This window comes from Equus quagga, chromosome 15, assembly GCF_021613505.1.
Source record: "Equus quagga isolate Etosha38 chromosome 15, UCLA_HA_Equagga_1.0, whole genome shotgun sequence".
Taxonomy (NCBI): domain Eukaryota; kingdom Metazoa; phylum Chordata; class Mammalia; order Perissodactyla; family Equidae; genus Equus; species Equus quagga.
Window position 1 is genome coordinate 893,197 of NC_060281.1, and position 24,102 is coordinate 917,298.

Genomic DNA, 24,102 nt, shown 5'->3' on the forward strand with positions numbered 1-24,102 from the left:
CCCAGAGAAGAAAGAAACTTCTAATACTTTGAATATGCTCGCCTTTTAAGAAAAGTCCATTCTCAAGAAACTGCTAACTTAGAAGCATTTTTATACAAGAATCTAAATCCACACAATCAAAGGGAATCCTTGGAGATATCAAACTAGTGTGATAACTTTGGCTTAAAAACAGCTTTACGAAAACCACAGTGAGACGCCATTCCATTTCACATGCAACACGACGGCTATAATTCAAAAAAAGCAGACAACAAGAAGTACTGATGAGAATGTGGAGAAATTGGAACCCTCAGACAGTGCTCTCCAGCCGCTTGAGAATACAGTTCATCAGCTCCTCACACTGTTAAGCACAGAGCTACCACATGACCCAGCGATTCCACTCCTCGGGATAGAAACAAGAGACCTGACAACTTACATTCACAGAAAACAGAGTTGACGCCGGTTTAGCGGGCAGCTTTGTGAAAGCCATGCGCCAGCAGCCCCTTTCCCTGGACTAGAAGAGGCTGACTTTCCAAACCCAGGTGTGGCTCCACCAGTCCTTCTAGGCTTTTGGATTTCACACTAATCTGTGAGGTTGTAGTTTCCAGAAAGAGACTTGATAAGAGTATTGAACAATGATTTGAGGAGTCAGGGCAGAACAAGATAAACTGGGTATAAACTTCCAATGATTCTTGACCATCAGCAAACACTTCCAGAACAGTAATGCTAAATGCAAGAGATTAAAATTCCATGCCCTTGAAACACAGTATAGCAAATTCCTAAAATAGAAAATTTGGAACTTTCTGAATTATCTCCCACAAAAGTTTTTAAAACTTGATGTTTTACTCTCCTCTAGGACAAGCACAACAAAATGAGAAGAGAAACCCTAAGAAATCTAAGCAACTAAATCGCTTGATGAAAGTTCTCTCCAGACCCTGACTTCTGCTTATCGATACGTTTATCTGTATTCATAAACTTTTCTACTTAGGCCTGTATTATCTTTCTGGGAAAATCTCTAAGACAACATTCTTGCAGAAAAACCCATCATCAATGCATCTAGAAAAAAAGTAAAACAGAACGTGAAAATGAGTGCAGGCAACTCTCAGAGTCGTGTTTTCAAAAGACTGAAGGTTGGAAATTGCGATCCTAGGCTTCATCACACTACGGACTAAACGTGGATAACTTTGAGAATATTTTTTCATAATAAGAATAAATATTTAATGCAATGATAAAAATCATTTTTTAGATGATTATTATTCTACTGGCTTGCTCATCTTTATCTAAGCCTATCGAGAGAAGAAAATACCAAAATCCTTTTGGTATGGAAGAGCAGGGTCTGTGAGAGTCCGTACACTGCTAAGAATCAGTCATGCCACAGGAAGCTCCTGATGATAACGCCAAGTCTGAACTCAGCTGGCGCTGTGCCCTCCCACCCAACCCCACCTTTGATAGCTTTTTCTATAAAAACAGACTTCATCAGCATATCACTTAGCATCGTTTCTAAAAACAAACACCAATGGAAAGCTACGAAGAACCAGTTTAAAAAATGATGACTCTGTAAACATAACACCTCATGAATTATCTTGATATAAAAAATGTAATTTTTTACACATGCTGCAGCTTTCCCATTTTGAAAGAATAAGAAAATGGTAGGGTTCTGTTTTTCAGAGAATTGTTGATATTTATCATAAAATACTCAATTTATAACAGCTGACTTTTTTTGTGTGTGTGACAATAAAAACTAGAAATGTAGCAAGGTCATTTTTAGTTGCTGTATTCATCCTCCCTGAAGAAAATACTGATGAAAATTTGGAAATCCCAAAGGAAGTGAATTTGGAGGGTTCAATTCAGCTGGTTTACAAACAGCAAAGTGTTAATGTTATCAAAGGAGTTACCTAAATTCAATATTCTACCACCAAATAGAGAGCAAAACAAAGACAGAAGCAATTTCAACAGGCTGCAAGGAATTCTGCAGTCCCCCATCTATGTAGGCACAGGAGAGGGCGTTCAACGAAGTAACAATGATAGTTTTACCTCCGTGAGTGCGCACTTGTGTAAGATAATCTCCCATTATAAGCCATCGCATGTGTCAACGGCAAAGTGATTCTTTATGACAGCCATTTTCTTTATAAGCAAGTTTACAATCTTCCAACTGTTATCAGACATGACTTAGGCTAAGGGTGGAGTTTTAAAATAAAATATTGCCTGGCAGCAAAAAAGTGATCATTAATATTTTTTGCTGCACTTGACAAAAGAAAAGGGATATTTATAAGTCAGCAATCCTTTGTCCTCATGTAAACTAGTATTTTAGTCACACTTATTCACCAATCCAACAGACTAAGTAGAATTCATTGCTATTATATTGATCGAGATGGAGATTGCTTTAGAAAAGTTTTACTCACCCTTATTCTTCTTGCTTTCTACTCATACCAACACACACACACACATGCATGTACATCTCTGTAAATTATAATTTCTCTACCAAAAATAAAAGATCTCAGAGGATTAGGGAAAGACCCAGCCACCAGCACTCTGTTTAACACTCAGCTGTTATCTTTATCACCACTAAGATGGAATCTGGTTCAGCTTCCTTGGGCCACAAAGGCAATTCGTTGAACAATAGGCTAAAAAGGTTTTTAATTAAGTTATGACAAAGTACTTAAAAATAAATGTAAATATATGCGTTCTAATAAAAGTGAAGAAAATAATTGAAAGTGGAGGTATTTTACAGGACTTTCCACTCTATTTTCATCCTGGGAACCACAAAACCCACCTGCATGCTCGTTACACAGTCAGCAATCACAACAAGCACACAAGCTCCCCTTACAGGGAGAGATGGCAGAGGGACACGGGTCTGCCAGCCCTGCAAGAGTGGGGACAGTCTTACCACCCAGTCTGCATAACGCCAGCATATTATTTACTCAAACTTTTATTCCTTAAAGATTTAAAATTGTGTACATTCAAATGTAGACCCACCCACAGGAATAATATTCATGGAATCAAATGTGTGATATTCTGGTGATATTTTTCCTAATACAGTACATTATTGCATTAAAATAACAGCCCCACAATGACCTCACTTCCGCCGATGGTGCAGGCAAACACATTTAGTGAAAACAAACCACTCTATGCAATTTTCAGCCCAATTTCTTCTTCACAGAAAAAACCCATGAACGTATACTAGCATCAAGTTGAAAACACAAATTGATGTTCAATTTAACGTCATGCTTGCTACTTATGCACGCAATACGTAATTTAAACTTTAAACCATCGAACAAAGGCAGCTGAGCTGATGTATTGAACCTGAAATACTCATGGCCTCCATCTCATATTGGGAAATGAATGGGCTTTGGGGAAATTGGAGTTTTACTGAATGAAAGCACACTGCGTGTCTACCAAGGACAGGCTGACTGGGTTCCACTTGGATCCTGTCTTCCTGAGGACGGCCTCCACGGTTTCTACAGCTGATAAGAGTTAAACGTGACCTTTCACTCCCCTGGGGAAGGACTTCTATGCTGGGGGAGAAGAAAAGGGCAAAACGCGGTTCAATTCGGCAGCTCTGCTACTTGTGTTCCACAGAAAACTCCTTCTGTTCTGAGCTCTTGATTCCAACCTGGTCCACCCTCTCCACTCCGCTCCTCCTGCAGGGAAGGCTCAGTCCCCTGCCGCAGCCCTACTGGGTGCTGAGAGGAGAGCTGTCTGTCAGACTCTGCTGTTGCTAAAGGGAGATGGAGTCATCGTCAGACCTCAGAGAGCCGAGAGGACGGTGAGTCCCTGAGACTTAAACTGTGTTAAAATGTCACCAATCCCACGAACTCGAACTGCCCGGACTTCACCTATTAATATAAAACTCCGAAATGCTCCTACATGTTTGTTTTAATTTTTTTCCATGAGAACTTGGGAAGAGCTCTTCCTAAATACAATTTCTCTGTGAAATACAGGATTCACGACACTAAGTGAAACATTCACTTAACAAAGTTCACAGCATTATAATAACAAATGATAGGAAAGAAATCATGGATTCTAACCACTTTGTCCTCCTTTGTGAAAGCATCCAAGGAAGCAGAGCGAAGAGAGGAAAAAGAGAAAAACAAAAATAAGGCATCTATTAGCAAACAGACTTCAAGAAAACAGTTATCTGTTACTTTAAAGTGTTAAAACACAGGTATTTTCAAAAGTAAATGTTCACTCTTTCCCCAAAATAACCATTGTTCAGTCGTTCATTGAAAATGCACATATTCGGATCCTGCTATGGGTTAGAGCCAGAACTTGGGCACTATGATTTCTGAAATTTTCAGAACTTGCATTATTCAGAAAGAAACCTTAATTCACTGCCATATCTAGCCTACTTATTTTTGAAAAGATATTAAAATGCATAACATTTGTATGAATAATTTTATCAAATTACTGTTAAAATATTTATAGTTATAAATTGGAAAAATCTAGGAATGGGAAACGTTTGTAACAAATAAAAATGAGAAAAGAAATATGTTAACTATTTTAGCCATAAATTATTCCACAAGCAATACTTATTTGTAATATACATTTCAACATTTACAGTGTCATAGGAAAAACCAACTTGTGCAATTTTTTGTCTTATGCCCAAGACTAAATGTTTTAAGTTGTGCTTTCTCTTATTTTGTTCCTTTGAATATTTCTTCCAGGATTGGATGGGTCTAATAAAGATGAATGCCCTGCATTAGATCTGAGCGTCGGCTCCAAAACACAGGTACCGCCTAGCTCCATTTCCTGTAAACATCTCTCCTTGTCAAAACACAAGTGTACCCCACCACGTGGGTCATCCAACAGTTTGAATATCATCCAAGGTCCCACTAGTGACAGTTCATTCCAAAATAGTATATTTAAGGTCGCTGAAGAAGGGGAAGCTAACAGATAGATCTCCTGCACTTTTTATGTGTCAGACACTATCTTGACCCAAGGTTGTTCTAGAAAGGCTTAAGGCAGCAAATGAGGTCTAACGAAAACAAATAACTTTCAGGAGGAAAAAGAAAACTTACGTGACCCTAAGAATGAAACCTAAAAAACATTAAATATCCATATCGTAAAGACCTAAATTTTAATTATTTTAATTTAATTATCATAACAACCACATACAGCAATTGTTACTATCTGGTTTCACAGATAAAGAAGCTATTGTTCAAAGAAGTTAATTATCTTCCCAAGGCCGCAAAGATAATAGCAGGTTCACCTTAAATTATAACAATATATCTATTTTACTGAATGTCTTACTTCCTCTGGAAGAGACTCTAGAATGCCCTCCTTACAACTCGATACACTACCAAAGAATGCCGTGCTGACTGAGAGGTTCACTTTAATTTTAACTGTCACTTTCCAAATTAGGAAGACGTCAAGATTGCTTAACAATTCTCGTTATTTTTACATATAACTTTGTATTAAATTAAATTCTATACATGATTAGATACTGTGAGAAGTTCTTTAAAGAAACACTGGGCATTCTTTCTGTAGTATACGATAATCTTAAGTGTTCTATACTATTATCTATACTATTATTGCAGACCTATAGCAAAGAAAAGCTCCCCAGATATCCCTACAAATAACTCTACTGCACTTCAGTATAGAGAATATAATAAAGTACATTAAAATATTTTAAACTATTTATTAGAATTAACCTAGTGTTTCATAAGTAATAATGTTTAATCCTTTATATGAGCATCTTAGTGCCTCAAAAACTTTCATCTATCTAAAGCAGGGACCTAACAGAGGAGTGGCTCTTTTAAGCCAACTGGGGAAACTGCATCAGAAACTACATCTCAAAGAGAAGAAAACAGGTGCAAAAAACCCGAAATTTAAAAAAGAAAAATACTCTTTAAATGTCCAAATAACTTCCATGAGATAAACTGAGCACCGTATTTCTTCAACATGATAATAAATATGCAGTTACTCTCATAGCGGCTCATCGTTGCTTTATATGTTATTATCTTGGTTAAATTTCATGTCCCACAGTTTACCTTGCATTTTACCTTCACTCAATCTGAAATACATGTTGCAGAGACTAAAAGTAGGTTTTTTATAACAAGCAGAATTGTCCATAACAACTCTCAAGAGTTCTATAATTTATGATTCTAAATCTAAATTCACTACATTCTTCATAAAACAAATATACTCTCACAGGTAACCTGCTGGTTTGGGATGGGAGCCAGTTATTAAGATGCACACATACAGAGTCTTTCCAGGAACTATCTTCATCCCCACTCCGCTCCGTGAACCTTATGACAAACGAAGAACAAGTGAACGCGTGCATGCACGCAGGTGTGCAGCGCACTCCCTGGCAGGTGCGTCTCCACTGCGCCGGGAGCCCTGGCCTCAGGGACACTCACCTTGCTGGACCGCAGGGACACGCGGCCTCCACAGCGGGCGCAGAACCTGGTGCGGCAGTACGAGCACAGGTGGCCACACCCGTCAGCAAACTTCGTCTTGTGACAGATGCCGCAGGTCGGAGCATCATCTTTGTGCTCGCCCTGGTAACGTCGAGCTTCTTCTCCTATTTTTCTCACTTGTTCCTTATAGCTTTCAAACTGTTGATGCAATCTCCTGGGCAAAAGAGAAAATGGGAGCAAACTAAGGAAACGATGGAAGACAAAAACAAAACTACTTTTCCTAACAGAAGTATAGCTATTTGAACGAAAGCAAACACAGGAAGCAATTTTCCCCACTAATTTTACCTCCAAAGGTAAGACCTGCATTAGCTCGTATGCCATAGCCCCAGGTCTGCTTACTAACACTGAGCCATATACAAGTCGACTGTAATCACTGTGGCTAACGGTGAGTTTATGGATCCACTCCAAGCCTCTGTTTCTTTTAGACAGATGCCTTTCAAAATATTTCCACAGACACTCAGCACATATGCCAGTATATAACTGAAGCAAAACTTATACAAAATACTCAGCTTAACTATATATTCCATACTCTGATATTTACTACCTTATTCTAAGTTCAACACTGATTCCTGTTTTTTAAAAAGTTCATCACAGTAATTGGCTCCATGCCCCACTATCAAAACATGCTACAAACTTGGAAAAAGGCTGTTTTAAACTAATTGCTGGGCAATCTGTCTTCCGCAAAATGCCGTCCTTCACACCCATTCGTGGAGACTGCTTGTATGTGATTCCATACAGTATACAGAATGTATAATTCCATACGTTACATCTGTGCTCGAGAGTCCTTCCACGTCACCTTGCAAATATTCAGATTTTTACTTACCCCAATTTTGTTCAATCTCGCTCAGGTTTTATCTGTGAGGGTTGCTACCTCTTTATTGATAACCACTGGGGGTCGGACAGCCAAGGTTGTTGAGGAAAACCACTTCCCACATGAAAGCTCACATTTAATAGGGTTCAAGTCTCCTCCTGCCCCATAAACCCATAAGCCCGTATCCCTTGATCTTAGAGAAACTGTTCGCCCTTCTACGTGGAGCACCGTGACAGCCAGGGAATCCCAGTGAAAGGATTCTTAGGCTTGCAAATGAGACCAAGAGAGTTGTCCTGTGCCAGCCAACCATCATTGGCTCTGACACCAAAAGAGATACTCCTGGGAAACGGCCAAGCAAATGATCTGTGTGGAGTCAGACTGTGGGATGCGAGTATTCCCAGGGCAGGACGCACGCATGCTACCGTGAATTCCGGCAGTCAGCCGGACGCTTGACATCTGAGACAACTCCGGGCGCTGATCTCCCAGACACGGGATCAAGAGAGTGAGGTCCAAGCAGGGTGGTGTTGAAGTCCCGGGATTTCCTTGTTTCCCTGCGTATCAACAGCTCCAGAGCAGAACGTCAACGACTACTTTTAAAACTCTAAAATCCCTTTCCTGCTTTGCCGATCGACACTTTTCCTACTTAATTCCCACCATTAAAGCACACAGGCACAGACACACAAGACGTAAAGTAGTTTAGGATCTGAAACCCCCAATTTGAAGGCCAGCTAATCCCCGTCCATAGAGGGACAGAGTGAGATTTTAGTTAATGGATGCAAAGATACCTCACCAATTTACTGAAGAGTTATTTGACCCGTTAATTTTTTTTTAATAGTTTTAACACATTAATCTAGGGTCAACTTGGTAGAAAACACTATTATTTCAAAAGTAACCATACAAAATAGCACCGGGAATCTTAAAGCTTCTATCAAAGAAAATAATTATTAAGTGGGAGCAAGGAAATACCTCTAACCAAAGAAACAGAAATAAACTGTAACATAGAGGGAATGCATGAGTAAATATTTCTTGTGAGAACTCCCAAATCTAATATGTTTAAATAAATACAAATGAAAAGGAGAAAGTTAGGCTATGGGAAAAGTTCCCCATAAACTTACTGTGTAATATAGAGATGATTTAGGATGGGTGTTGGGAAACTTATGGTAAAAGGGCAGACTGTAAATATTTTAGACTTTTCGGGCCATATAGTCCCCTTGCTTCTACTCAACTCTATTGTTGTAGCAGAGAGCAGCACAGATAATATGTAAGTAATAAACACAGCAAGCATGGCTGTGCGCCAATAAAACTTTATTATCAAAATAGACCTTACGCCAGATTTGGCCCCTGGAGCAGTTTTTCTGATCCTGATTTAGTATATGCTTTATGCTAGGTATAATGGTTTGAAAATCAAAGTCTTTTTGTTTTTTTTAAATTCAAACATGAAGGACTTTTATCTATCCTACACAGCCCAACCAAAAGGACACCCATTTCAGGAAGCTTTGTATAATATGTGTGTGCAGGGCACGGACCACTGAGATGAAACCTTACTCTACCGCAGTCTCATAGCATTTCATCTGGTCACTCATAGACTACTTATTTTTTTTTTTTTTTTTGCCACATTACTATTTCTGCATATGACACCTCTCTTCTACCAAACAGTAAATAATATTAGAAATGCACAATGTAGCAAGAGAGCGAAGACATATACCTCCTTAGCAGTAGCCAGTACTTATTTCCAAAATGGCAAAGTCATACATATAAATAATTTTTTCTTAGTCCATTTTGAGAAAAATCAAAAAATAAATGTATGGACAAGTTCATACTGAGGTCTCTATGCTAAAAAATTCTACTGCCACAAAACACTGAAAATGCTGCATAAAATATGTAAGAGAATAACTTTTAATTTGTGTCTGAGTGGGAGAGAAAGTATGGAGATCCTTGAAGGAGAAAAGTGAGCTCAGAGGCAGAGCCCGGCTCGGATGCAGACAGCTGCCCAGAATGTTTCCTGACGCTCCCTGACCAAGAAATTCAGTTTCAACTGTGTACAAGTGACTGAAAAGAAAACTCCAATTAGGAAGCCACTAAAAATCATTGAAATAGAGCCCATAACACCCAAACCAGTAGACGGAAAACATGGAATGAGGAAAACATCAATCCAGACAGGACAAGAACTGAAACAAATAAACACAGACAAAGCAGGACAATCAGGATCACGGCCGGGCACGCAGTGGCAGAAACCATCCAACAGGCCAGGACTCAGGGCACCTGGGAGGCACTATAACATCCTTAAAAGACGAAGACCATCACGTTAGGTTTTGAAAGCTCAGCTAAACGAGGTTCAGAAGAGATATACCCAAACTTGTAGAGTACGACAGTTAGGGTACCCAGCAACAGGAGAATACATAATTTTTTCATGCAGATATGAAATTTTTCCAACTCTGGGCCTCAAAAGTATTGGAAATGTTTTATTTCTTAAGCTGAGTGGTGGGTGCATGATGTATTTTTATTCTTCCTTATTCTTTACATATATGTTATATAATACTCTTGAATATATGAAATATTTCATATAAAAATAAGGAAAAAATTCATTTTTTTCTCATCAAATACCATTGAATAACAAATGAGTGCTCTAAAGAACTGAAAAAAAGGCATGTGTTTGACAGCATTAAAATCTACTGAAGGGGCCGGCCTGGTGGCACAGCGGTTAAGTTTGCACGTTCTGCTTCAGATCCTGGGTGCGGACATGGCACCACTTGGCAAGCCATGCTGTGGTAGGCGTCCCACATTTAAGTAGAGGAAGATGGGCATGGATGTTAGCTCAGGGCTAGTCTTCCTCAACAAAAAGTGGAGGATTGGCAACAGTTAGCTCAGGGCTAATCTTCCTAAAAAAATAAAGAATTGACCATTTGTGCCATCTATGTAATTTTAAGAGAAAATGCATAGGTTCAAGTACACAATAACTTCACGAAGTAGACAGCAGTAATTTTCCCATTTTGTTGATGAGGAAACTGTTTTTTTCTGGGGCTTTGCTTCGCCTTTCTGCCTGAGCACATCATCTGAATCCATGTGCTCTCCACCTTCCACTGAGCTCACATAAGCGTGACCATGAACATGGATTCACTGCAGATGAAGGTGTTTCTGGACTTCATCAAGTGCTAGCCAGCAGGCAACGTCAGTCAGTGGTCCTGGCTGAGCCACGGCACCTCGACCAAAGCTGACCAGGACACACGAGCGCGACGCTGACGGCTCCCAGCTGAGGACCTGTGAGGGCCTTTCCTCCCATCAGGAATGACTTCCACTCATTTCCCAACTCTGCTCTCATGTTCATTCCCCAACTCTCTTTTCCCAAACTGACTTCAAGAAGCTGTGCCCTCCTGCGAGACTCCAAACACTGTCCCAACAAGCTGTGGGCCCAGTGTTGGTTTCCTACGTGACCCCGAGCTTCGATTGCGGGGTCCCCGGGGCTGCAACGGGCAGGCAGCTCCTTCCCCAGGAGGCAGCTGCAAGAGAGCTGGTCGGGTGAGGCTTCCCGACTGAGTGTGAGGGTGAGGCCCCTACATCCTCACTTCCTCCATGGGGCATCTTAGGGGACCTCTCTTCCAGTCTCACCGCAAGTGGGAGAAAAGCCTGGCCCACAGAGTGGTTCCTGAGGCTGACAGCCACCAGGGGACACTGCTCCTCCCCAGAGGGATGCACCCGAGTGGCCTGGGCAGCTCTTCCCTGAGCGCTTCCTCCCACAGCTCACGGGGCCATCCACAGGCATCACCCCGACTCCACCAGGACTCACGTCGGCCCGATGCAGCCCTCGGTGCCTGCACCCCTCTGTTCCCCACCTCACGTGAATTCAGACCCCTTCCTGGTTTCTGCAATAGGGCCGCGTTCATAGGGCTGGTGCGGAGGTCCCCACAGGGAGCAGAGTGAAAGAAGAAAGATCACGCTGTTTCTCGGCTTTCGTCTTCACATCTTCCTTCACGGGCCTCTTCCTCCACTTGCAGAAGGGACTCGCACATCCTGCACAAAGGAAAGTCCAACCCAAGACCCCGCCAGCCTGCCCCACCTCCTTCTCACTGTGCTCCTCCCTCCACCGGCGACACCCTCAGAGGAAAGAAGGGCGGCGGGGGCAGCAACAACACTCCTCTCTCCCACCGTCTCACGACCTACCCACTCTGCAGCCCTCGGCGCTGCTCTAGGAAACTGTCTCTTGGAAACCACCTCCCAGCCTTTTCTCCGTTCTGATTCCCCTCACATCCTCTGATGTCTCACGCTGTCCAGATGCTGCCCTCACAATAAACATGCCTTTGGAATCAGGATACCGGAGCGAGAGCATAAACACCGTATTTACATTTTGTATCTGACGTTTTAATGCCTTAATCCATATCAGAGCAGTGTGACCGTGTTCTATCATGAATAATAAATGGAAATACATATTTTATTATATGGCATTACAGTAAACGCAGGACTGAAAATGTAAAACCTTTTTGTGAATTTTATTCGTACATTTCAATTTTAGAGTTAACGATATATTCTTATTGATTAGTGGGGTTGACACAATATATGATCACAAATCTGCTTTAAATTATCTACATAGAAAAGGGAGAGTGATAAAATATGGAGTGCTATCAAAAGAAAGCACTGACATAGACATGATCTTTGGTTTTCTCCCTGGATGCTATTTTTCCCATGGCTTCACTATGTAATAATTATCACATTATTTTAATATCTGTGCACTCAATTCACAGAACTCCTATATTCTAGTTGTAAACAAGTTGTTTGGGTAATTAATGGCACATATTTGAAAGACAAGAAGCCTAAAAAGCTAAATACTATTCTTTAAATGTCTAAAAACATAAACATTATACTACAAATGCAAAATAAATTATTTAAACAGGAAATTATTAACGATATTCTTACTAGTTAGTGCCTGCTGTAAACAAAGCACATGGCAAGATGCTCAGTGACCAGCAATGGCGGGGCACAGAGAAATCTTTGTCACTCATTTCTAGCTTTTATTTTCCTTCTTCCATCCCCAAAGTGGTCAGAGGCTAGAAGACGTTTCCACCTTTCTTCCTGGCTATCCTGTGCAAAGTCTGGGCTGGACTTTCCCGGAGGAAGAGGGGGTGGGCACTAAGCCTAAGTGGCAGTTCCTGAAGGCAGGTGAGGGGTTTCCACAAGAGGAAGGAGGGTGGGGATGAGAGCCGTCTGCACATGGCACCCCAAGATGGAGCACGGCTTCGGGATGTGCATACATGGCTGTGAAAACCACCAGCCCAGGCAGGCTGTGGGTCCTGGCCCAACCTCGGCCCAGAACACGCATAGCAGGGCACAGCACGGCCCCACGAGGTCAGTGACACAGAGGTCAGAGCAGGAGGGGACATCTGAGATGTTTTGCTAGCCTCAGAGGTCGGGGGCTTGCTTTTAAAAATGTTGATATCAGGCTCTGTTATCGAAAAATTCACACTAACCTTTCTGTATTCTCATATAAATAATATACATATATTTTAAACATTTCTGTAATTCACAAATTTACCCCAGATATTACTGAGTAATTTAAAAATTACTACAGTTGAAAAAGTTATTTTTCATTTTGTATCGAAAACCACAGTCTTTCGTTTAAAATGAGTATACTTTTTACTTATTGCAAATGTCCAGCAGATGGCACTAAAGATTTTTATTTTTACACAATTCTTTCAATTATTTAAACTATTTTTCTTTGAAACATCTAATGTGTTAAAGAAAATTAGTACAATCAGCAGGGAGTGTAACTTAGAAAAAATGTGTTTTCAGAGGCGGCTGAAAAAGAACAAGATAGAAATTTATAAAGTGTTGCAATTTCTGCTCTTGTGTGGAGGACTCATTCTACCTGCCCTTAAAAATGATGTACGAAGGATTTTTCCGTATGTTTTCTTTGGTTTCCGGTCCTCCACTCAGCACTGTTAAAACTCTGGTCCACGCAGTCAGTGCCCTGCATGCCGGATGCACCGAGCCCACAGGACAGAGAGGGGCCTCACCGACGGCCGCCGTGTGTTCACAGTGGCTGCTCCAGTCCAGCATCTACTGCTCTTCCCTCCCCCTCGGCCACAGCAGGGCACACCTAAGCGAGCACCAAGTGATGACACCCCAGGATGTAGGGCCCACAGCTTGCACTGGGATGCTGGCCGCTCACCCCCAGGAGGCGCTGAGGGCTGTGCGCTCCGCGGGTGCAGAGCCTGTGGGGCGTATCTGAGGAACACCGTCCCCAGATCATGAAACGGTATCACTGCTTTCCAACATTGAGTTACACCAGGGGCCTCAAACTGAAAATCTGGCACAGGAGGAGTCATGTTCAGACCTTGCAGACAGGCTCTCTCACTCACAGCACAGTGCAGGAGAAGAAAATCAAGGCAGAGGGAAAGAATCCAGCCAGTAGAACATCAGCGAGGAATGAAATTTTAGAAAGGAATGAAGTTAATTTTTAAGAAAATAATTTAACAGGTAATCTTATTAGTGCCACCTATAGGATACATACATAATCGATCAATATTAAATAGGTCTAATTACATTCCATGTGAACTTTTCCAGAATGTTTCATTCGATGGATCAGGGTGATCTGCCCACTACAGAAAGGGCAGACTCCTGTGCTGGCCACTAGGAAGAAGGGGCGTCTACACATACGACCAACCACAGCACTCAGCGAGCACTTGGAGCCTGCATCGTCCGGAATGCACAGCACACGGTGAACCTGGCCTTTGCTGTGTTCTTCACTATTTTCGCCAGACTTGCTATGTTTTATTACTATAGGGAGGGGAAAAAATAAACCAACTTTGCTCCACAACTGGATGCTTTTTCGAAGGGATTAAATATAATAGATTAGGCACAAGTCTGAGGCCGGCCTGTGCAGGGTCTAATTTAGTTCTATTTCTTAGCTTCATGGTGATGAAAAACTTATGCAAGCTCTGTATCCCTCGGTTTCCTCATCTGCAGACTGGTGATGCTGTTAGCAACCTCACAGGATGGTCAGCAGGGCTAACTGAGATAGCGCAGTGGTAAGAGCTCAGCAAACATGAGCCCTTATTAATATAATACAGAGACGTAGAGAATCCATGAGGGAAGAAAGCACTTTGCTCTTAAGTTTCTGAGGACACACATGGTAACTCAGGGAAGCAGCCATACCCAGCGGAATTTCCTTGCACACAGGAATCAGCATGAGTGGCTTAGGTCGCCTATCAGTAAAGCACGATAAGAGGCAACAGGTCAGTCATGTTATAAGATGAGGGTCGGAGAAAGGTGATCCCAGCAGTATAATTTATTTTGTGGAATGTCCAGGAGACGCAACCATTGGGGACACACAATTTTGTCTAAGTATTTTATAATAGTCTTTGTTAATTCACACATCAGAAAAAAAAAGCAGATTCTAAAATCTGATATTTTTTAAAAAAGTATTATCATTAGGTGGTTTTGAACCGAGAAATGTAGATTGCCCAAATCACCAGTATTCTCAATGCTCTGAAACAGCAGATGAATTAATGACATAAAGAAAACCCTGACACGTTAAAGAGTTGTTTTTCCGTTCACTTTTAACATCTGATAAATTTACTCCCATCGAATGCATCCTTCTTGTTAGCGAGTGCGTTTTGCTCCTTGTTCTTAATTCCTTTAGAATGTCAACAGTCCCAGAAAGCTCTGTGAGCGCCTTTGTTTCCCAGAAATCACAGCGCCATAAAGGGTACACGAGAAGCACAATGTCCTCATCTGCAGACACCGACTGAGCCTCTGCCGGACGACAGTTCTCCTGCTGGTCAAGCTTGGTGCCCACCCAGCCCAGTCCCCAGCCTCTCTACCCAGCCACCTTCCTACCTTATCTGGTCAGAGGCTCTGCATCACCTACTTACCCCCAGACAGAGGGCACTGAAGACGTGGGGACCCTGCTCTGTGCACAGTGGAAGACACGTTACCTGCTCGCCCCCAGAAGTGAGGGCACCACGTTTCTCTGGTTTGGGATCCAATCCATGTGTGTGCCAATACTTGAGAAGACACAGGGCTCAGGAGTTCTGGGGCCAGATTTCCTGGGTTCACCTCTTTCCTGGGCTCTTCCTCTTGCTAACTGTGTGGCCCGGCAAGTCATTTAACACCGGAAGACCCCACTTCTTAGTTTGTAAAACGGGGCTGATGATGCCCACCTACTTCAGGGTTGTCGTGAGGCTTCAAATGGCTCATATACATGAAACACTGAGGGAGGGGTTGGACAATTAGTAAGGATACTGTAAAAGGTTAGCTACTTCATAACGTGCGGAGCAAAGAGTGAACAAAAGTCAGATAAAGCATTTGTTTTTGTTCTGTGACATCTAACATTATTTAATGGATCTTAATATGTAAGTGGGATCGAGAACTATGACAGCGAGTGTCTGGGTTGACTTTAGACTTTGGAAAGCGGCACGAGCAAATATTCTAATTTAAAGCCCAAATCAGATCTCAAATATCTGAGGAATAAGAAGTTTATTCCAAAAAGGCTTCTTCTTTCTCATTTTTTAAAAACAGAGGAATAGAGGCTTGCTGGCTCCACGCGCACAGCACACTGCGTTAGTCGGCTGTCGTCAGGTGCGGGTTTCTAGGGTGCATTTCAAGACAAGCGACAAGATGTGATTTCGTTCCCATCATATCTGCTAATGGTGACATCTGTTTTCATCCTTTAATTAAAATACATTGTCAACATGCATTTAAGACCCAACTATCACCTAAATAATATAACAGGTGTTGTAAGTAACCATGAACAAGAGATGATAAAGCAGATGATTTAATGGTTTTGCAAGTGTGGAGCTGAAAGTCCAGAGACTGTCAGAAGAATTTTAAATTTGTACCAATGTATATGCACTCTTCCTTTCCCTGATGTGACCCAGAACCCCAACCACTGCTTAATCAACTCCAGACAGCCTCTTCCACGCTCACCAGCCACTGCCTGGGAATAATTGAGTCTATTTTTAAAACTTACCGTCTTTCATTATATTTAGATACTAAAAATGTGTCCTAATCAGCTATCACTAATCACAGGGCACGCGAAGCTAGAAACAGTCCATTTTACCCTTTAAAACATTGCACTGTCTGTGAAGAACTCGGAACAATATCAAAGGCTCTGGATTTGAACTGCATTTAATCCCACAGAATGTGCCAGAACCCCAAACAGAAGATCTTGCAGTTCTTGTCACTGAGATGATCCCATCAAATTAGGCATGATCTAACCACAGCTCGACAACCTGATCAGTTTTGTAGCAATCAGTCAAAAAGAGAATACTTTGTGATACTTCCCTTATGAGCAACCCTCTCTTTATACTGTATCCTACACTGTATACTACCTCTTTATACTTCCCTGTGGTTGCTCCTCTTGAGTTTTGATCAATCTCCTCTGATAGATCATCTTAACCTCACGCCCTGGGTCCCAAGCTCTCTCACCCACTCAGTCGCTCTCCACAAGCCCCGCAGAACAGAAGCACCGAGTGTGACAACGGGAGGCTGCGTAGAGCGGCACAGCAACGACACCTGGTCAGTCCTGAGGAGGACTCTCCTCCGCCCTCTTCTCTGAGTTTTACCCCCCTTTGCTCCTCCTAAGGTTAAACCTAGTAGCACCACTGAAAATGCCATAGCTGTGCAGAGAGAAACTCCTATTTTGCCACCATCTGAGGACTCTGGATGCCGAGTGGCGCACTGCTCCTGTCGATGTCCCTGTGTCTGAGAGCGTAAGCGGGGAGTCAGGTGCACCATGAGCAGAGACCTGCAGGAGGTGCGGGAGGAAGTCACCAGGGTGGGACTTGGCAGAGGGGACAGTGGCTGTGAAGGCCTGTGGCGGGCGCCTGGCCGGGCAGCGGGAGGAGAAGCCCGGTGGCCCAGTGGTGGGAGGCAGAGGGGGCTGGCGGTCCTGTGGGTCTCCGAAGTCACCGTGGGATGTGGCCTTCCTTGGGGGAGTGGGAAGCCACTGCACGAGACTGAAGCGAGGGATCAGAGAACTGGCCTTGTGTTCCCGGGGTCCCTGTGGCCCCTCTTTGCAGCGGGAGGCGGCCGAGAAGGACACAGGGGCTGGCGGGCGGCCTGTGGTACCGGTCAGAGACGATGGAGGTTTGGACCGGGCTCAGGCGTGGAGCGGCTGTGAATCTCCTAGAGCCTGTGCAGGCACCATATTTGCATTTTCACGACTGTAACATGTTTTTTTTCTTTTAAAACTGATTCTTGGGTTCCATTTTCTATTTCACGCTGTACTTCTTTTCTCACCGTCAAAGCCAATGGCTGCCAAATCTGACACCACACCTAGTGAAGACGTTCATTGATCTCAGGCTGAGCGACTCCAGAGAAAGCTGTCTCCGAAGGAAGGGCCACCACTCAGGACGTGCAGAAGCAAGGCGAGAGGGAACCTCATGGTTAAAAACGCCCAAACTCCTCTGCTGGCCTCATGGATGAAGGACCCAACTTCTGAAGCCCAGCAGGTACCGAGGCCTCAAGGTAGACCTGAATTGATACACTGAATCGCTTCAAAACAGCCAGAAATTTCATTTATTTTCTCTGTTCTGCTAATAATGTGCAGGTAACGTGAAAGCACGGCGGTCTGGGAATCCTAGATACACGCTGCTCCCTCAGCCTCTTTTCATTTCTTCTGGCCCCGGGACCAGGACCCAGCGGTCACAGTCTTGGTGTCCAGGCCACAAACGAAAGTAGAGAGTGTTTTCAATGGTCATTAGAAAGAAGCCTTGTGGGGGAACAAAACAGCTCTAATTTTTCATGTGCTTTAAATAATTTCTGTTTCTTTTTGTAGTAGATTCTATCTTTCCTCAGGTATTTATACAGAAGCCTAAACTGTGGTGTTCTGAAAAAGTTAACTTCCTCAAACACATTAGATGCCTTAGTCCTGGTGTGTGTGCGTATGTGTGCGCGTTCAACCTCGTTAGATGATGCGGGATCCTGCAGAGCCTCAGGGTCCTCATTTTAACAGAGTTCTCCTTGTGCAACACTGTAAATACAGACAAGGAAGGAACAAACGGCAAATCGGGTCAGAAGCCAAAGTGAGCTTCTTGGCGTGATCCCAGGATCTGCGTGTTTTCGTTTGTTTGCTGGGCTGGTTGGTTTTATTTCATTTTGTCTTGTTGTGTTTCTGCTTCTCCTAACCCCGGGAGGAAGCCTCTGCCTCCTGGACGTTCTCCGTAAACAGGTCCTCGCCTGGAGAGGCCCCCAGAGCAACCTGTCCCACCTCCTCGCACAGGCGCCAGTGACGAGGAGCACACGCCTCTGGCTGGTCACTGACGGGGGCCGAGGCCCGACGGCGGCACCAGGGCAGCCTCAGGCCTCTGCACGGCGAGCCTGGGGCACGGCTGCTGCAGCCCCTCCTGTGAGCTCTGTAAGGACAGGCATCCTCACCAACATAACAAGAGCAAGTTTCACAGTAAAGGGGCATCTCAGGACAGACGATGTGTGAGATCCCTGGAAAAGGAGCCAGGAGGAAAGAGAGAGAGAAGGAAGGCTGATGCCACACAGGCAGGAGAGGGACCATTTCATGCTGAGCACTCAGCTCAGACGCTGGTGCAGACAGCAGGTCTCCTGCTAAAAATAACTCGCGCAGCCAGCAAGGAGCTCCGCAGATCTGTCTCTGTGCCACCTGCTGCGCACCTGTCTAGTCTGGGCAGAAAGGCCCTTCAAAGGCCGCTGGAGCCACATCACCCAGCTTCACCGAGGGAAGAGGCCATAGGCTTCGTGTATAACTACTCTTGGTTTTAACAACACGTGAGCTATAATTTGTAGCAGGCTGCTTTTAAAACCCAGAGCTTTCTATTTCGGCTTTGAACAGCCTCACAGCTAACAAGGCACAAGGGCACCAGGCAAAGAGCTTTATAAATTCCAGAAAAGTCTGCTCTGTCTAAGGTGAAGCCACTCTCCTCTTTTCACCGATCAATGCTGGCCTCGAGAAGAGCTTCCTCCGAGGGCCCCGGGCAGCGCCTCCTGGGGAGGCAGGGCCTTACCGCCCGACGAAAGCCGGGTCTCCACACAGGCCCGGGCAGCAGCTTGCTGGGTGACGTGCACAAGCTCTGGAATCTGTCTGCAGTTGACGCTCCTTGGCTGTGAACTGAGGGTGGTCACTGTCACCTCTTAAGATTGCAGACATCTCCTGGGGCGGCATCGACACAGACCTGATGCTCAGCAAGTCTCGGTTCCCTCTCCCCCGTCCCCCTTCTCAACAGTAAGGTTGGCTCCGTACTTTGTGCCCCCACAGGACAGGGTGGGGGCGTGGGACAGAAAGACCGTGAAGGAAAGAAGACCCTGGTGAGCCCTGGTTTTGCCTCCACATACTGAGGACTGAGACGGAGCTCTGAGCCCCTGTGAGGACCAAGCTTCCTCATCTTCATAGAAGTGACAAACTCCAACCACTTAGAGCCATCATGCGTCAATTCCTAAATTCACCCAATAATGACTGAGCACCCGCTACCTGCGGGTGCTGTTGGAGGTGCTGGTCATACACTAAGTCTGTTCACAGGACCTTGCTTTCACCTGGGGCAGGCGTTACACAGTCACAAAAGAACCCACACACAGCGCCAGCAGCCAGCACCACAGGCCACGAGGACAAGAGGCCGAGGGACAGAGCGGGAGGGGGTTACACTGGTGGGTGGTCTGGAGGCTGAGTCTGGGCAGAGTGCTGAAGGGCCTGGAGAAGCCTGCCTGCCTGTCTGGGAGGATGTTCCAGGCAGAGAGAGGAGGGCGCGAGTCTAAGTGAGGGCAGCAGGACGGAGTGAGAGGCACCGGGACTGCTCACAGCCCAAAGGCATGAGGGAGGACTTCGGAACCAAAGAGGAGACTTGCATTTTCTTCCAAGTGGAATGGGCGGCCATGGCAGGGCTCCAGGTGACAAACTGAGGCGAGGTGTTGGGGACTGAAAGGCTCCCTCTGTGGGAGTGGAGGTCAGACCACAGGCCAGCGTCCAGGGTCCTCTGACTGGGCTTGTGGCGCAGGTGGTGAAGAGAAGTCAGCGTGAGGAGGTTTTAAGCTGTCACACAATGTGGAGTAGTATTTTACCAGGTCTCTGGAGCCCGCCCCATCCTTGACCATCACTCGCCCTGTAACATTGGCAAATCACGCAACCCCCTTAAACCCTGCATCTTAGGGACCAAATGTGTGTGTCCCACTAATCCATATGTTGAAATCCTAGCCCGCAACGTGCTGGTGTTGGAGGGGCCCTTGGGAGGTGATCAAGTTTAGAGGAGGTCACGGGGTGGGGGGGGGCCCATGGTGGGACAAGAAGAGGGAGAGACCAGAGCTGGAGATCTGTCCGCCGCGTGAGGACACCATGAGAAGGTGCTGTCCGCAAGACCGAAGGAGATCCCAACGGAGGACCTTGATGTCGGGGTCCCAGCTCCAGAACTGTGAGAAGGAAGTTCCCGCTAAAGAAGACGCCCAGTCTACGGCATTTGTTGTGGCAGCGCGAGCTAACATCTGAGTCTCCGCGTCTGTCAAATGGGGCCGAAACTGCCCCTCCGCAGTGTTGCTGTGGGGCCCGATGAGACGACCCCGTAAAGCTCAGTGCAGCATTTGGTGCATATTAAAGTACCTAAGAAACATCAGCAGTAATTAATGTAATTTAAAATTTCCTCAAGTCATAATGATCAATATAAGGGTCGTAAGAATGACAATTTTTTAAAAATCCTTAAAGTTTGCCAGTGAATATTTAATATTACAAGAAACATAGGTCACATGCAATTACACTTGAACAAACAGGTCACACGTTCACAAGAGACTTGGACGGGCGACTGTAAAAATTCACCTGCAGTTACACGACAGCATTTGAAGGTAAGCACAGTTAATTCCATTTTTCAAATCATTGGTTGTTTACTGTTTTATAAAGAAATGTTTTACTTTTCTTCTATTTGAGTGGATATTTTAAAAGTCTAGTCTAAAAAGAAGAGCCTTCATGGTAGAATTCTCTAAAAAACATCCTAATTTTTTAAAAAACTTACTCAGTTATTAGACAGATATAGACACAATTTGTTTGGACTTTCATGCTATTTAGATACCTGCAGAAAGGATTTTCAGAGAACTGATGAGAATTGTAGATCTGGGGCTTGTGAACATCCTGTTTTTATTCTTCTATTCTTAGCTAAGTAGAATAACAATTTTTAACTTCATTAATAATTTTTTAACCTCATTTCATGCTGGGATGAAATTACTTAACATCAGAGTCCATATAGAAGTGAAAAGTGAAATTCACCATCACCAGAACAAGACATCAAGTGGCATCTCTCGTTCCAAAGGACAGTATGGGTTTCCCGTCGGGATTATTTCTGAATGGGTGGGCCATGCCCTTTGGAAGGATTCCGACCCCTCTTCCAAGCCTTTTCTTTCTGCACAGCTTCAGACACCACTGCACAGCTCCCATTAAGCATCAGGCCTCGTGTCTATGATATCAGTGATGGGCATCCGCTTATGCTATTTCCATCCAGAACTCAGTTTACAACCTTGGAAAGTGCTTACTGTTCACAGCCAGTTGCTATTAAACTCCAGAAACAATACACATGCTCTCATTACCCGGCTCAACCATCTTCAAGATGCTGGCCAGCCAACAGACACAATGTTTCATGCCAATGATGATTTTTAACAAGTCATCTTTTTGTTGTTGTTTTTGCCTAGATTTCAAAAAAAAGACCTATCAACAAAATAAAAGTAACTATGAATACCAGCTATGAAATACAACCCATTCTGGGAATGAATGCTGCTTTGTAGGGACTTCCGTTCATGAATCGTGTTAGTATACCTGGACAGGGCCCTGCCTCTCTCTTAAGAGGACACCATAAGAAGGCAGCAGAGTGGGTCAGAGGGAGACCCCGATTCCTTCACAGGTAACGACAGGATGTGGGGTTCTGAACCATCTTTGTGAGGTGGACCCCTTGGCAGTCTATGGATCCCTTCTCAGATGACTGAGTTTAAGCATATATCATAAATTATGTAGGACTGTAAAGGAAGCCAATTATGTTGGAAAAGAGTATTAAAAAAAATCCAAATTTATAATGTAGTAATAACACGTATGGTCACTTTAAGTTCTTGGACACATAAAGGAGAACACTTTTTTGAAATAAACAGTGGAATATAACATACCGATGTTTATTTAAAGGGTCAAAGCACCTGCCTGCAGAGTGATATCCATAGGCTCACAGCGTTAACAGATGAGAGACTGCGTGCCAGGAGTCAGCTCCACAGAGATGGCAGAACTGAGTGACCAGGGCGCTCGCTCCCTGGGATACGAGGTGCCGTGCGGTGTCGGGAAGCAGCTCTTCACAGTCATTTGACCTGGACACAGAGTTAATGTGCCTCCCTTTGTGAAATTTAATATAGCATTTTCCAATAGTGAGAAGCCATCATACGCACAATATTAAATTTCACGTGGAAGAAAAATGGCTGAGAAATAAGCCTGATATCTGGCTCTAGATATCAAAATTCATCATTGGGCATGAGAAGTATTTTTATCTCTACTGAATTTTTGGCTTGTATTTTGAATTCATCTCAGCGGGAAATTCATGTTGCATTCAGTGTTTTTCTCTTTATTCTGCTAAGCAATGAATCTGTTTTAACCTTCAAGTATTTGTTCTGATTTCATCGAGATAAGTGTTCGGCTCTGCACGGATATGATTTGCATTTTATTTCTATGAAGAGCCAACACGGACTCGCACAACGAGAGACATTTAGAGTGACAAGAGCTGAAACACAAAGGATGAAATTTCCAGTTTAAATTTTGCAGGTGCTAAAAAACAAAAACAAAAACAAAATGGAGTGGATGACAAAACTACAAATGCTGCTCAAGAAAGGAGCACAGGTTTAAAGAGACGCTGCTGAGTATTTCTCACCGTCGTCTTGACAGGCATGGCTCTAAATACCCTCTGAAAGCTCGGAAAGATATCTCTCTATTGATTTTGCCCTCTCAAATTTGAAAAACAATAAATAACATTTTATGTTTCTTGAAGGACCAGCGAATAACAAAAAATGTGTTTAGCTCCATTCTGGTCAGCATGGGGGCTGTATTTCATCCACTGATGTATCCCAAGCAGCCAGCACAATGCAGAAGTTCAATAAATATTTGTTGAATCAGTGTTGGTGAGTTTTTTAAGCTGGACGAAGTCAGTTCAAGAAATTTCCAGCAATTCCTCTTCTGACTGAATCCCCCTGGAATTAAGCCTGTAGAGAGGAGCTGACACTGATTTCCTGTTACTGGGCTGGGAGCTCCTCGAGGGCAAAAATCTTCACCTTACTCATCTTTGTAGCCTCTTGTATGGCATTGCGGTTTCCCATAACAGGTGCTCCTAAGTGTTGACTGAATGGCAGATGAATGATGTTCCAGCAAACAGTTTTTTCTCTCCACCATGCGTGTCTCCTACTGTTCCCCTCCTTAACTGAGAACTGCTCCCGCTGGTCTCATCACCGAGAGCCTCAGTGCTCTTACCGCCACGACCCAAATCAAAGCCAGCCTTCGAAGCTCTGTTCACAGCCCATCTCCTTCCTGAAGTCTTCACTGGTCCCGCCCTCTCCGAACGACCACAGTGTCAGTCTACACATCACTCACCCACATGCTCGATGTGTTTATGTCTTGTGTGCAAAGTTCCTCTGCTTCCCCATGCCACATCACGGATTCCTTTTGTATCCTTCACAATCATAAACAGAATGTTCTGCAAATGGTCAGTGCTCAACGAATGCACGAGGAATACCAACATGCACGCATGACGTGAAGAATTTTCCTGTGACACTTAGTGTTGGGAAGCAATTTAATGTAAATTCCCTTCTGACCCTTGAATCCCATCAACTGCATCCTGCACTGTCTACACCTTCCAGGGAGATAAAGCGGTCACCTCGTGAGGCAGGGAACTCCACAACTGCATCCTGCACTGTCTACACCTTCCGGGGAGATAAATG

At 44.0% G+C, this 24,102-nt stretch overlaps 1 protein-coding gene across 1 annotated transcript in view; it reads right to left on the reverse strand.

Moving 5' to 3' along the window:
- The window catches only part of RIMS1 (regulating synaptic membrane exocytosis 1), a 414,621-nt gene that overhangs the window by 227,454 nt on the left and 163,065 nt on the right, over positions 1-24,102 (reverse strand). Inside the window, exons 3-4 of the mRNA XM_046639771.1 lie at positions 6,336-6,549; positions 4,005-4,016 (exon numbers count right to left, since the gene is read on the reverse strand). Coding sequence (XP_046495727.1) covers positions 4,005-4,016; positions 6,336-6,549 — 226 coding nt within the window. The remainder of the gene's footprint in view (positions 1-4,004; positions 4,017-6,335; positions 6,550-24,102) is intronic.